The sequence below is a fragment of the Chiloscyllium punctatum genome, chromosome 24 (genome assembly GCF_047496795.1).
Source record: "Chiloscyllium punctatum isolate Juve2018m chromosome 24, sChiPun1.3, whole genome shotgun sequence".
Classification (NCBI taxonomy): domain Eukaryota; kingdom Metazoa; phylum Chordata; class Chondrichthyes; order Orectolobiformes; family Hemiscylliidae; genus Chiloscyllium; species Chiloscyllium punctatum.
The window spans coordinates 84,507,791-84,521,376 of NC_092762.1; the positions used below are offsets into that span (position 1 = coordinate 84,507,791).

A 13,586-nucleotide genomic window follows, 5' to 3' on the forward strand; every position below is an offset into this window, starting at 1 on the left:
CTCAGGGATTCTCAGTAAACAGAACCTACAGTAAACAGACTCTCAATATTATTTCTTCAAATGTACATTAGTTCACAGAACATGGGGACTGTTAATAATGAGTTAATGGTTAAAGTGTCAAGGCCTAATCTGGGATAAAAAGAAGAGGATATCCCCAATGAGGATAAACCTTGAGAAACCACCTCAGAAAACTTCAGTAGTGTCTCCCTGTCTGAGTGTCTCCTCTCTGAGCTCCTTGAGCAAAGGCTTTTCAAGGAAGCCATTCTTTTGGCCGAAAAGGGGCATCTTTTATAGGCGAGACCTCCCACTTGGAAGGAACAAAGACACTATGTAGTAGCTTGAGCAGGAAAGTCTGTACAGAATAAACAAACCAAATCAAATAGACTCCCTGCTTACAAAGGGAAACCTTTAAATAAGAATTGTAGAATCATAGAAAAGTACACCACACAGCGATACCATTCAGTGACAGATCTTTTGAACAGCAGCCGAGGAAAGCCCAATCCTCATAGCTCTGCAACTAAATTTTTAATCCCACTCCATCTTGAAAAGTGCTGAACATACCCATCCCATCAGGCAGTGCAGCATTCCAAATGTCCACCACCAGCCACAAAATCAGGATGCCTCTTCATCATCTGGCCTTCAGCCACTGAAAACAGTTTCTCTTTATTTACTCCTTCTCATTCTACAAGTCTTGGTCAAATCTCCTCTTAGCTTGCTCGACTCGATGGTGGAAATCCTAGTTTCTCCAGCTTCCCTATATAATTATTCCCTCACATCTCCAGAACCATTCCAGTGAATCGCTTCTGTAGCCTCTCCAAATCTTTCACATCCTTCCTGAACTGGGATATTTCGAACTGGGCGCCAGAATCCAACTGGAACTGAAGAAGTATTACACTGCTCTTGTAGATGATGTGCCTGCTGTTCTCTGAATAATATTTAATTATTTTCTGATTTTCAGGGCTTTTTCATCAGCATGTTTCCTTTAACTACTTTTTGAGGCCACAAATAGGCTCTTGGCACAATTTGATTTCCTCTTGGAAAGAGACAAGAAGGGACAAGCCTTCAAACCAGAACGATGGAGAGACTCCTGTTGGTTCCCTTTCCTGCAAGAGCCCTTTTTCTCATGGGGACTGTGGATATTTCCACTGGAATTATGTTTTCAGATGGACCTTACAGATCACATTGGTGGAATCTTAGAGTCAGACAGCACGGAAATAGATCCTTCGATCCAAAGTCGGGTGTGCCAAACTGAACTAGTCCCATTTGTCCATGTTTGGCCCATATCCCTCTAGACCTTTCCTATCCACGTACCTGTCCAAATATCTTTTAAATTTTGTAATTGTACCAAACCTCTACCACTTCCTCTGGCAGTTTGTTCCATACATGCACTACCCAGTGTGAAAATGTTGCTCCTCAGGTGCCTTTTAAATCCTTTCCCTCTCACATTAAATCTTATCCCTTTATGTTTGGATTCTCTGTGGCAAAAGACCATGGCTATTCACCTTACCTATGCCCTTCATGATTTTGTAAACCTTTACAAAGTCACCCCTCAGCCTCCAATGCTCTATGGAATAAAATCCCAGCCTATTCAGCACAGTAGACGAGAGAAAACCAATGCTCTTTGGAGATTCTCCAAGTCGAAATCCCAAGGGAAATAGTCCAATCAGAAAAGCTGCTGGGGAAGCCTTGCCCATTGGCTATCAGCCTACTGAGGCAGTGTAGTCCAGCCTATCCTTGATGAGGGTGATCTCATAGTACTCGGGTGTCAAGGTCAGAGGTCACCACTCCCAAACCTGTCAACGTAGAAACAAGCCTTATTATGTAATCTATGTTTAGTGTAAGCATCGCAAATAGATCCCTTACTTCACTTCCCCTTAAAGCCAACACAAACTTGTTTGTGCCTCAGAATGAATGGAGCTGCTTTGTGACCTCATAAGGAGTTGGCCAATTTGGAAAGTTCAGGTGAAGGTTGGCAACTGGAAGTGGCCAAGCTCTTTATATTTCACTGCGAAGTTGCTGCTGTCAATATTATTTTAAAACATTTGGGCACATGTCTATAAAAGGTGATGGGGTGGGAGCGTGACACAAAGGAAACTTCACAACTGCAAATTATTACAGCAGGTGCACTGATAGGACAAGTTGGGTCATCAGGGTATTGCCTTAACAAGATGGCCGTGTAACATGTCGGGGAGCAAACTACTAGCACAGTTAGGTTATAAACTGGGAAAAACTATAGGAGAAGGCAGCTACTCCAAGGTTAAAGAGGCCATTTCAAAAAAGTACAACAAAAATGTTGCAATCAAAGTGGTCGATAGGAAAAAAGTTCCAAAGGATTTTGCCAGTAAGTTCTTGCCGAGGGAGTTGGCCATTTTGAGAGGGATCAAGCATCCTCATATTGTCCATGTCTATGAGTTTATTGAAGTTCGCAATGGGAAAGTCTACATTGTCATGGAGCTGGTCTCTACAAATCTTCTACAGTTGATCCAACAAAGAACCTGTGTCTCATGCCAGGAAGCCAAGTGCTTGTTTTCTCAAATCACCAAAGCCATCAAGTATCTTCACGAGCGTGACATTGTCCATCGAGATCTCAAGTGTGAGAACATCCTACTGACAGAGCAGATGCAGGTGAAGCTGGCAGATTTCGGATTTGGGAGAAAGAGCCGAGGCTATCCGGAGCTCAGTACTACCTACTGTGGCTCTGCAGCCTACTCTCCTCCTGAGGTCCTCTTGGGGGTCCCTTACGATCCTAAAAAGTATGATATCTGGAGCATGGGAGTCATCCTGTATGTGATAGTTACCGGTTATATGCCATTCAATGACTCCAGCATCAGCAAGTTACCAGAGAAACAGCTTATGGGTGTGATTTATCCAGAAGAGATTATGCTAGAGGAGAAGTGCCAGTCTTTGATAGAGAAATTGTTAACTTTCAGTCCACCGATGCGTCCAACGGCTAACCAAGTTACAAGACATGCATGGTTTAGAGAACGCAAATAAAGGAATATGCTCTAAAGAGGGTCAATACAAGAGCCTTGTTGCATTATTCCAGCAGATACTGTTCTAAGTTTTCTAAGACGGTAAGTTGGTTTCAAAGAAACGTTTTTTGAACCAGACTTTGGTTGTGAACAACATTAAAACTGGGTATATGCACAGAAATTGGAGCTGGTTAACAAAACCATGACCAATCTTTGACATTTTTGTAATATTCCAATATCTCAATTTACTTAGCACCTGAAGTGATTTCTGACTTGAATGTATAATGACCAACTGACTACAGCTCTCAGGAGAAAGTGAGGACTGCAGATGCTCGAGGTCAGAGTTGAAAAAAAAGTGTGGTGCTGGGAAAGCACAGCCGGTCAGACAGCAGAGGAGCAGGAGAGTCAGGGTTTTGGGTACAACACTCCTTCAGGACTGGGGATGGCGAAGGGGCTGAAATAAATAGGGGGGGGAAGAGGTGGTGGGGCTGGGGGAAAGGTAGGTGGGATGACAATAGGTGGGTGAAGGTAGGAGGTACTTGTGATAGATGGGTGGGGAGGGTGGAATGAATAGGTGGGGGGGAAAGATGGAAAAGTCGGTCAAGTCAAGAAGATGGATCTGAGTTGGAGGGTTGAACCTGGGATGGGGTGGGGGAGGGGAGATATGGAAACTGGTGAATTCAATGTTCATGCCATGTGGCTGTAGGGTTCCGAGGTGGAAGATGAGGTGTTCCTCCTGCAGCTTTGTTGTAGGCGGTGGAGGAGGACAGCAGCTCTCTGCAATTGAGAATTTCCAACATTCACAAGTGTCTGGTTTCCTATTCATGGGATGTGTACTTCACTTATCAAGGACAGCGTCTGTTGCCCATTGCTAACTGCCATGAAGAAAGGGGTGGTGGGTTAAAGCATTGCAGCCCATCAGGTGTAAGTCCACCCACAGAGTTCCTTACCCAGCAATGGTGAAGGAATAACAATATAGCTTTTAAGTGTGTCCAGGTAGCCCTGGTTCTTTCTAGCTCGTAGAACTGGCAGGCTTTACAAGGTGCCACTACAGGAGATAGTATCCGGCAAGTGAGTGGGGAACAAAAGGAGAAAGAAGAAAATAGACTTGCATACATATTACACATCATAAGGAAAACAAATCAATTTGCACAGAGCAAACTCCCTGAAAGTGACAGGATAATGAACAGAAAGTTTTAAGGGGTGCTGTCTGAAGGATACGGTTTAGCCCCAAACACTGCAAAGAACTCACCCGCTTTTTGAAATAATGCCCATGTGATATCTCTCAGTAGCATGGGTTTAGCATCATATTCACAAGACGGCAGCACTCCCTCAGTACTGGCAGAGATTGCCAGTCAGGATTACGTTCCTTAGCCTTTGAAGTGGGTTCGGGCATGCAAATATCTCAAAGGTGAGTGTGCAACAGCTAAAACCAAATTCTTTTAATTATTTCCTTCTTGTCTCTTGCAACTGGCTCAGGGACACAGGGAGAGGCAACAGCAGAAATTGCTGGAGAAACTCAGCAGGCATGCATGGAGAGAAAGCAGATGGGATCCGAAGAAGGGTCACTGGACCCAAAATATTGGGTTCTCTCCACAGATGCAGCTGCTGAGTTTTTCCAGCAATTTGTTTTTATTTCAGATTTCCAGCATCTACAGTTTTTAAAAAAAAACATGGGGAAGAGAGCTTGGCATTGAGATTAATTACTAGTACACCTTCCCTTGCTCACTCAGTTAAGAAACCATTTTTAATTGATGAACTTCAACACCCGTGAGGTTTTTGATATGGTGGAAGGGGACCAGTGTCCAATCCGTTCTCATTAACTAAAGCTTTGGCTTCTTGCCTAAATAACAAGTGACTCATTGTTGTTGGGTACTCCTCATCTTGAACTGAACCTTCAGACAGATCTAGAGCACCTGTGATACAGTGGAAGCGTCTCTACCTCTAGGCCAGAAATCCCAGGTTCAAATGCCATTTGTACTGGAAATGTCTTGCAGTATATCTGAACAGGGTTCAAGTCCAGAGGTGTGTAGTATCGTCTCTGAACAGGTTGATGCAAAAACACGAGAGTTCAGATGGAAGATCTGAACACCTTATCTCTCACACTTGCTTTGAGCAGACTATGGGAACCAATATGGGGATAAATATTAAATTAATTGTCTCTCTGTGTATGGTGCATTGAATACAGTGAAGTCAAGGGCTATGGGCAGCTGCAGATAAGGTGGAGTTGAGATAATAACCACATCAGTCATGATCGTATTGAATGTCACAGCAGGCTTGGCTACTCCTTTCCTGCCTTTGCTAAGTCTTCTGTTCCGATGTGGGAAGAAAGTTGAAGCTAATTAAAACTATTAGCAAAGCACAAAATAAAACTTTTCTCAAGCAGTTTTTAAACTGAGCTGATAGTTTGCTGAGGTAAAAATAATGACTGCAGATGCTGGAAACCAGATTCTGGATTAGTGGGGCTGGAAGAGCACAGCAGTTCAGGCAGCATCCAAGTAGCTTCAAAATCGACGTTTCGGGCAAAAGCACTTCATCAGGAATAGCTGAAGGGCTTTTGCCCGAAACGTCGATTTCGAAGCTACTTGGATGCTGCCTGAACTGTTGTGCTCTTCCAGCACCACTAATCCAGAATGATAGTTTGCTGTTCAATTGGACAGCTAGTTGAACAAGTATAAAAAATAATACTGGGATTTTCAAAACATTCCACAAGAGAATAGAACAAAACATGGAGCTGTGCCTCATGCTCAAGGTTGGCTTCGGAGTGGACCTGGATAACTGACTGGGAGGAGAGGTTGTCAATTCCTGACTCCTTCCATCCTCAGGAGACATCAGTGAAAATACAACGTTGATGTCACACAGACCAGGAAAGGTCATATCCAGGGGATATTAAACTACACGTCATTGATTGGATTACTGAACCATAGTCAACTTTTCACCTAATCTGCACATCTTTGCACTGTGGGAGGAAACTGGAGCACCCAGAGGAAATCCACACAGATGTGGAGAGTGTGCAAACTCTACACAGACAGTTGCCTGAGGTTGGAATCTAATCCGGGTCCCTGTGCTGTGAGGCAGCAGTGCTAACCACTGAACCATCGTGCTATTCTGAAGGGTCTGTTTCCATGCTGTATGACGCCATGATCCCTGCTACTCACAGGTAATATTTTAAGAAGGTCTTGCATTTATATGGCACCTTTACTGACCACTGGATGTCTCAAAGCAATTTATAACAAATGAAGTGCTGTTTGAAGTGAGGTTACGGTTGGAATGTGGAAGCCAGCTTGCAAGCAAGGTCTCACAAACAACAATGCAATAATGATGAGATTAATTCTGTTTTTTTTGAGATGTCCATTGATGGATAAATAATGGCCAGGACACTGGAGATAATCAAACGGATGATCATCGAAAAAGTGTCATTGAATCATCGTGTATCCAAACTGAACAGCCAAATGAGACCTTAGTTCAATTGGCTGAGGGGTGACCTTATAAAATCATGAGGGGCATAGACAGGATAAATAAACAAGGTATTTTCCCTGGGTGGGAAAGTCTAGAATTAGAGGACATAGGTTTAGGGTGAGAGGGGAAAGATATAAAAGGGACCTAACAGGCAGCACTTTCATGCAGAGTGTGGCGTGTGTGTTGAATCAGCTGCCAGAGGAAGTGGTGGAGGCTGGTACAATTACAACATTTAAAAGGTACCTGAATGGGTATATGAATAGGAAGGGTTTAGAGGGATATGGGCCAAGTGCTGGCAAAAGGGACTAGATTAGGTTAGGATATCTGGTTGGTGTGGACAAGTTGGACCGAAGGGTCTGCTTCCGTGCTGTTCATCTCTAGAACGCTGGAGGTGCTGCATTCCTTCAGCACTGCACTGAACAGTCAACTGGTTTTTGTGCTGTGTTTCCAGCTCCTGGAATGCTACTTGAAACTTAGAAAATAGGAGGAGTTGGCCATTCAGCCCTTCAAGCCTGCTCCACTATTCAATATGATCATGGCAGATCATCCAACTCAGCATCTATTCCTGCTTTCTCCTTATTGATCTCTTTAGCCCCAAGAACTATATCCAACTCCTTCTTGAAACCATTCCAATGTTTTGGCCTAAACCATTTTCCAGGGTAGAAAATTCCACAGGCTGCTCACTCTCTGGGTGAAGACATTGTTGCAGTCCTGACTGACCTACATTGTATGTTCAAGTCACATGGTTAGAACATCACTTGATCAAAGCGCCGATCGAAGCTGGCAATCGTATTATAGAAAAGGCACTCGGAATTTTTAAATCGAAGGATTAACAAGGAGCATTAATAAGTAACTGTCTATTATGGAGGCAAGGGCCAAAACCAATAGATAACAATGCCTAATTAATTTATGAAAATGCTAATAAAGATTTAAAGATTCTCTGGAGAGAATATATAGGGCACAATTCTAAAGGGATTCAGGAACAGAGTGAGCTTGGTGTGTACATTAATAAGTCATTGAAGAGGCAGCACAGGATGAGAAACCATTTAATATACAAGATGAAATCCTGAACTTTGTTGTTGTTCTTTATGTCCCTATTAATAAAGAGATATGAGAAACTATTCCAGCTGCTGACTCCAGGCTGGGCGCTGCACTTTTGGAAGGATGTGAAAGCATTGGAGAGCGCAGACTGGAGAGAGAATGCAGTGGAGAGAGTGCTTTTTTTTTGGTATGATTCCAGGGCTGAGAAGCATCAAAAATAAAAACAGATTGAAGAAGTTAGGACTGTTTCTCTTGGAGAAGAGAAAGGAGAGAGGAGATTTGATGCAAGTGTTCAGAATCAGGAGGGGCCAGGACACAGTAGATAGGGTGAAACTACTTTCACCCATGAAAGGCGAGGAAACAGGAGGGCACAGATTTAAAATAATTGGCAAAAGCAGCAAACAGAAATGAGAATTTGTTTTTCATACGGTGGTTAAATTATGGAACAGATTGCCTGAGTGTACAACAACTGCAGGTTCATTTGAAGCATTCAAAAGGGAATTAATCTTATTTCAAAAGGCAGGACGTGCAGGATTATGGGTAGAAGTTGGCACTGAATGAGTTGCCTATTCTAAGAGCTAGTGCAGCTGCAAAAGGCTGAATGGCCTCCTTCTGAGCTGTATTGCTTCAGTAAGAAAGGATTAATGTCGGTGAAGGAAGCCCAGGACCTCCATATCCTCGGCAGAGTGGTAGGGGGAGTTGAAATGTTGGGCCACGGGGCGGTGTGGTTGATTGGTGCGGGTGTCCCAAAGATGTTCCCTAAAGCGCTCTGCTAGGAGGCACCCAGTCTCCCCAATGTAGAGGTGACCAAGGACAGGGAGGTCCTGGGCCTCCTTCACCGCCGCTCCCTCACCACCAGACGCCTGGAGGAAGAACGCCTCATCTTCCGCCTCGGAACACTTCAACCCCAGGGCATCAATGTGGACTTCTCCAGTTTCCTCATTTCCCCTTCCCCCACCTCACCCTAGTTCCAAACTTTCAGCTCAGCACTGTCCCCATGACTTGTCCTAGCTGCCTATCTCCTTTTCCACCTATCCACTCCACCCTCTCCTCCCTGACCTATCACCTTCATCCCCTCCCCACTCACCCATTGTACTCTATGCTACTTTCTCCCCACCCCCACCCTCCTCTAGCTTATCTCTCCACGCATCAGGCTCACTGCCTTTATTCCTGATGAAGGGCTTTTGCCCGAAACGTTGATTTTGAAGCTCCTTGGATGCTGACTGAACTGCTGTGCTCTTCCAGCACCACTAATCCAGGGATGGTAACTACTAGACTTGAGTGCCAAGCAGCACTTGTACTTGGGCATTTGTTAAAATAAGATAAAATAAAAACTCTCCCCACATTCACCACCCCCGCAACAGTCAACACAAATGTACATTGTAAATACAGTCTGTAACTGGAAAAGTTGAGACACACCTCTTATTCTCTATATCTCTATTGCAGCTTACATTGCAATGTCAAGCTTAAACTGCTATGTACTTTTCATGATTATGTATATTTCATTAAATTTGTAAAGGCAGATAATGTTCCCACTGTCTGACAGAGGCTGGGTGAAGAAGTTAACAAACTCAAGTGTGCAAACTCTGATTGGCCTGATTTTTAGGTTAGCATTACCCCCAAAGACCTGTCAACTAGAGCTGGTCATATGACCACCATTAGTCAGACGATCAGAAAATGACACACAATGGTCACCTGATCATAAGTGACCAATAAACTACTTCAAAAGTAACAAGTTTGTCATCTTTGGCATCAAAGTGAAAAGCTCCCGCCCGACCCTGGAGTGGACCCAAAAAGGAACAGATCCCTTAGATTCAGGACTGAGGGCATGTAGAGTGTCAGACTGAGCTGTCATCCACCTTCTCAGGCAGGCGTAAACCCATCACTTATCCCTGTGCTCACTGATCTGAAAGCATGGACCAGAGGTGTGGCAAATGGAGAGGAAACACAAGACAGGCACAAACTGGCAAAGGGAAATCTTAGAATAGTTTCTGTGGTGATTGCAACAATGTCAGCCAGGTGGAGCTCAGAATGAGCTCCCTGATTGGACCAGATTAACAGCCCCAATCAGGGAGCACTGGCTGACAGATAGAAACAGGAGTGTCGATATCCCGTTTATTCTGAGAGCAGGCTCTGAGGGAGCTGGAGCAGTGTCAAGGACTGCAAAAAAAGGAAATAGGAGTGTCATCTTTGGCCACTTGGGTGTTTCTTTTCTTCCTGGTGGTGGAAATTGAATAAAGATTTGTACACAAAAAAAATGGGCGGCACAGTGGTTAGCACTGCTGCCTCACTGCGCCAGAGACCCGGGTTCAATTCCCGCCTCAGGCGACTGACTGTGTGGAGTTTACACGTCCTCCCCATGTCAGCGTGGGTTTCCTCCGGGTGCTCCGGTTTCCTCCCACAGTCTAAAGATGTGCAGGTCAGGTGAGTTGGCCATGCTAAATTGCCCGTAGTGTTTGGTAAGGGGTAAATGTAGGGGTATGGGTAGGTTGCACTTCGGCGGGGCGGTGTGGACTTGTTGGGCCGAAGGGCCTGTTTCCACATTGTAAGTAATCTAATCTAATCTAATCTAAAAAAAAAGTGTCAGGGTCTGACGTTTGTCCTCATCTCCCTGAAAGCTGGTTGAATGGGGGCTTCGCTGCTCTGCTCCCTTGAAATTTGCTGTTTCTCCGTATACAGCTGTTAATGTCAATTGTTTTGTAAACTGTATTGTTTAATAAAATAAAACAAAAGGGGTGTCAGAGGTTCTGTTCACTCAGAATGGCTTTGTACTAGTTGGGTCAGTGTCATGTAAAGTGTAATTGTAAATAAAAGGTGATTTGGTGATAGGATACTGACCTTTGTGGACCTATTTCAGATACCAAACTTTTTTTTTTACTTCATGCACACAACCAGGTACTGTGTAGCGAACAGGAACAAATAGAAGTAACTAGTCTCGAGCTTATTCTGCTATTTAATTTGATCACGGATGATCTTATCTTGCCTTCAACTATACCCTTTGGTACTGAATTCCTTAATATTGTCATCTAACAAAAATTGATTTTGTGACATTATCCTTCCTGACAACACACTTAAATGACCTAGCTTTAAGTTTGCGCTCATCAACTCCTCTGACAGCTGGCTGTGGGTTTTCCTGCACTACACAGACTGCAGCAGTTCAAGAAGATGCCTCACCACCAGCTTCTTGAGGGACAAACAAATGTTGGTCCTGCCATCAATGCCTTTGTTTTAGGAACAAACTTTAAAAACTCAATCTTGTACTCAAATTCTAATCTATGCAGCCTAACTTCTTAATTTCATCTTTTAGTCCCAGTTCTTGATTGATGAGCAGAGGGGCAAATTAATTTGCTTATCCATGTACATGAAAAGGTTCAATGGTGTAGCCACACTAAGGACTTTTGGATCTAGCCTAATCTAACAGAATGCACATAGCCCTGGTGTTTATTGGAAGACTGTGCTTTACTCTGGACCTAACCCTGTGCTGTACCAATCCTGGGAGTAATCAATAGTGTGTGTCATGGGAACTTGCAGTTTAATAGAGTTGAGACAGCTTTACTCTGCATCTAACCCCACGCTGTCCCTGTTACAGGAGTGTTTGAGGTGGACCATGCAGTGGGAGCCTTACTACTCTCTTTTAGTACTTGATTGCTGTTAATACTGGGTATGCAAAATTAAAATGCCCATCCCTCACCCTGTTGAAGTCAAAAATCACAATAAAAACAAAATTGCATCAATGACAATTTTTGGTGTTACTCATCTATTAAAAACACTGCCAGCCTTTCAAGCCACAACTGTACAGTGCTGCTGCTGCCAACATTTACCTGCCATTCACACTCAACCCATCATTGCATCTTCACTGTTGCTGACATACCTTTCAGGATCCAGTTTGCAGAGTGCCTTACTGACTTCCAGCTGTGATCAGTGCAAAGTCTTTCTGCCAGCTATCCTGGTAAACTCCTGCCTGCACCTCAAACTCAAAGGTTTAAGGTTGCACACAACTGATGTGCAGCTTCTAGCTAAACTGTAAGCTCAGCCATTGAGAGGACATTCAGTGGGTGGGAGAACATCTCAGAAACAGTGCTTATTCGGGGTGAGAAAACAAAGAAATTCAGCATAATTGTAAGTGACGAGGCAGAGATGGTACATACACACAGCCACACTCAGAAAGGCTACACCTCAGGACATGAATGGACTTGTTGCTGTGTGGGTGAGGTCAGAGTGAAAATTTCAGTGTCAGTCAGCTCGTGATGTCACAGAGAGTGCCTTTTTCAGGGCCTCTGTTTTGTGTGTCACTACCTCTCCAAAACAAAGGTGTGACAATAAATTCTCATTTTCCAACCAGCGATCCAGCCAATGGTGAAGGATGTGGTTTATCTTTTCGAGAAAGTGAGATCAGTGTTGGTTAACCCAAGCTGAAGGAGGTTGACCCATTTTCTGCCTAGAAGTTTTCTGATGTGTTGTAGATGAGACTGGGTCAGTTTAGTACCCATCAATCTGAGACAAATTAAGAGTCTTTATGCCTTGAAGGTTAAAAAAAAAGTTTTGTTTCAAAGAGGAATTGCGTTTCATTGTTCACCTTCTCATCGTCTTGATTCATACCAACTCACCACGTCCCTTAAAATCAACTTCTCACTTCATCCTTAGATTCTATCCATCTACAAGGCCTCTCAATCTCATCTCTTCAAAAAACAACTCGGAGGCCATTCAGCACAAGACTGCCATAGACCTCAACTCCTCTTCCATTACAGTTCATTCATCATCATCCTCAACCTCTGGATATCTCAAAACTTTATCTACCACTTTAAACACTTTCAGTGATTGCCCCACAGAACTCCCTGGAATTGAAAATACCAAACATTCATTACCATGTGGCAGAAGGAATTCCTTTACAGCTTGGTTTTAAATGAGGGTCTCTTTGTTCTGCAATCATGTCCCCCAGTTCGAGACTCCCCCAATAGTGAAAACATCTTCTCACCATCGATCTGACGAAGCCCCCTCAGAATTTTTCGTTTCAATAAAATCACCCCTCATTCTTCCAAATTCTAATGAACGATTGTCTAACCTGTTTAGCTGCTCTTAATAAGTCAAACACTTCATCCCCAGGAATCAGTCTAAGTGAATCTCTTTTGAACTGCCTCCGATGCCAGAACATCTTTTCTTAAATATAGGGACCAAAATAGTCCAAGTGTGGCTTCACAATATTCTGTAGTTAGAACAAGACTTCCCTATTTTAAACTTCACCCTCCTTGCAAGTTAAAATTCTATTTGCCTGCTTAATTACTTGCTGCATCTGCACACTTTGTGTATCTCATGCACAGGAACACTCAAATTGTTCTGCACTGCACTTTTTTTGGAGTCGCCCTCGATTTAAATAATAGTCTGCCTTTTGATTCCATTAAAATCCATTTGCCAAGTTTTTAACCATTCACTCAACCTGTCCATATCCCTTTGCAGAGTCTTGGTGTTGTCACAACATGTCCTTCTACCTATTTTTGTATGGTCATCAAACTTGGGACACATTTCTCCCTACATCCTGTCGTAGATTCCCAAGCTGCATCTTCTAAGGGTCCCAAACTTACTTTAGCTACTCTTTTTATTTACCAGTGGAAGGCTTTTAAAAAAAAAATTATTGAGAATTTACTTTTATAGTCAATACAGAGCCTTTGAGTCATTTGTTGCTGGTTTCTTAAAAAGAAAAGCCCAATTCTCTGCTCTACCACTGGCTTTCACCACTTTGCATGGCTACTCTATCTGCCTTTGTTAACCACTGGTGGTTTGTTCTTCTCATTGGCTCCTCTTTATTCTGAATGTTATGAAATATCTGCCACTGGTCATAAATTATTTTGCTCATTCTATTTCCCCAGGTCACTTTAAACAGCTCTTTCCTAATACCTTTTTAAAAAACATTCACTCATAGAATGTAAATGTTGGCCAGGCAGTATTATTCCCCATCCATAATTGTCCAGAGGACAGTTAACAAGTTAACCAGAGTGCTGTGGGTCTGCATTCACATGCAGACCAGACAGGCTAAGGATGGCAGTTTCCTTCTCAAAAGGACATTAATGAACATGATGGGTTTTTCTGACAATTGGTAATGGATTCACAGTCAGCATT

General features: G+C 43.3%; 1 protein-coding gene across 1 annotated transcript; it reads left to right on the forward strand.

Annotated features, from left to right (window-relative positions):
* Positions 1-2,181: 2,181 nt before the first annotated feature.
* LOC140494776 (testis-specific serine/threonine-protein kinase 6-like) lies at positions 2,182-2,994 on the forward strand. Its single transcript, XM_072594360.1, has one exon. It carries the CDS (start codon positions 2,182-2,184, stop codon positions 2,992-2,994), a length of 813 nt encoding a protein of 270 aa, XP_072450461.1.
* Positions 2,995-13,586: the final 10,592 nt, after the last annotated feature.

Bases quoted from the DNA above. Each gene is read 5' to 3' on its own strand.
- LOC140494776 (XM_072594360.1), top strand. From the start codon at position 2,182: ATGTCGGGGAGCAAACTACTAGCACAGTTAGGTTATAAACTGGGAAAA.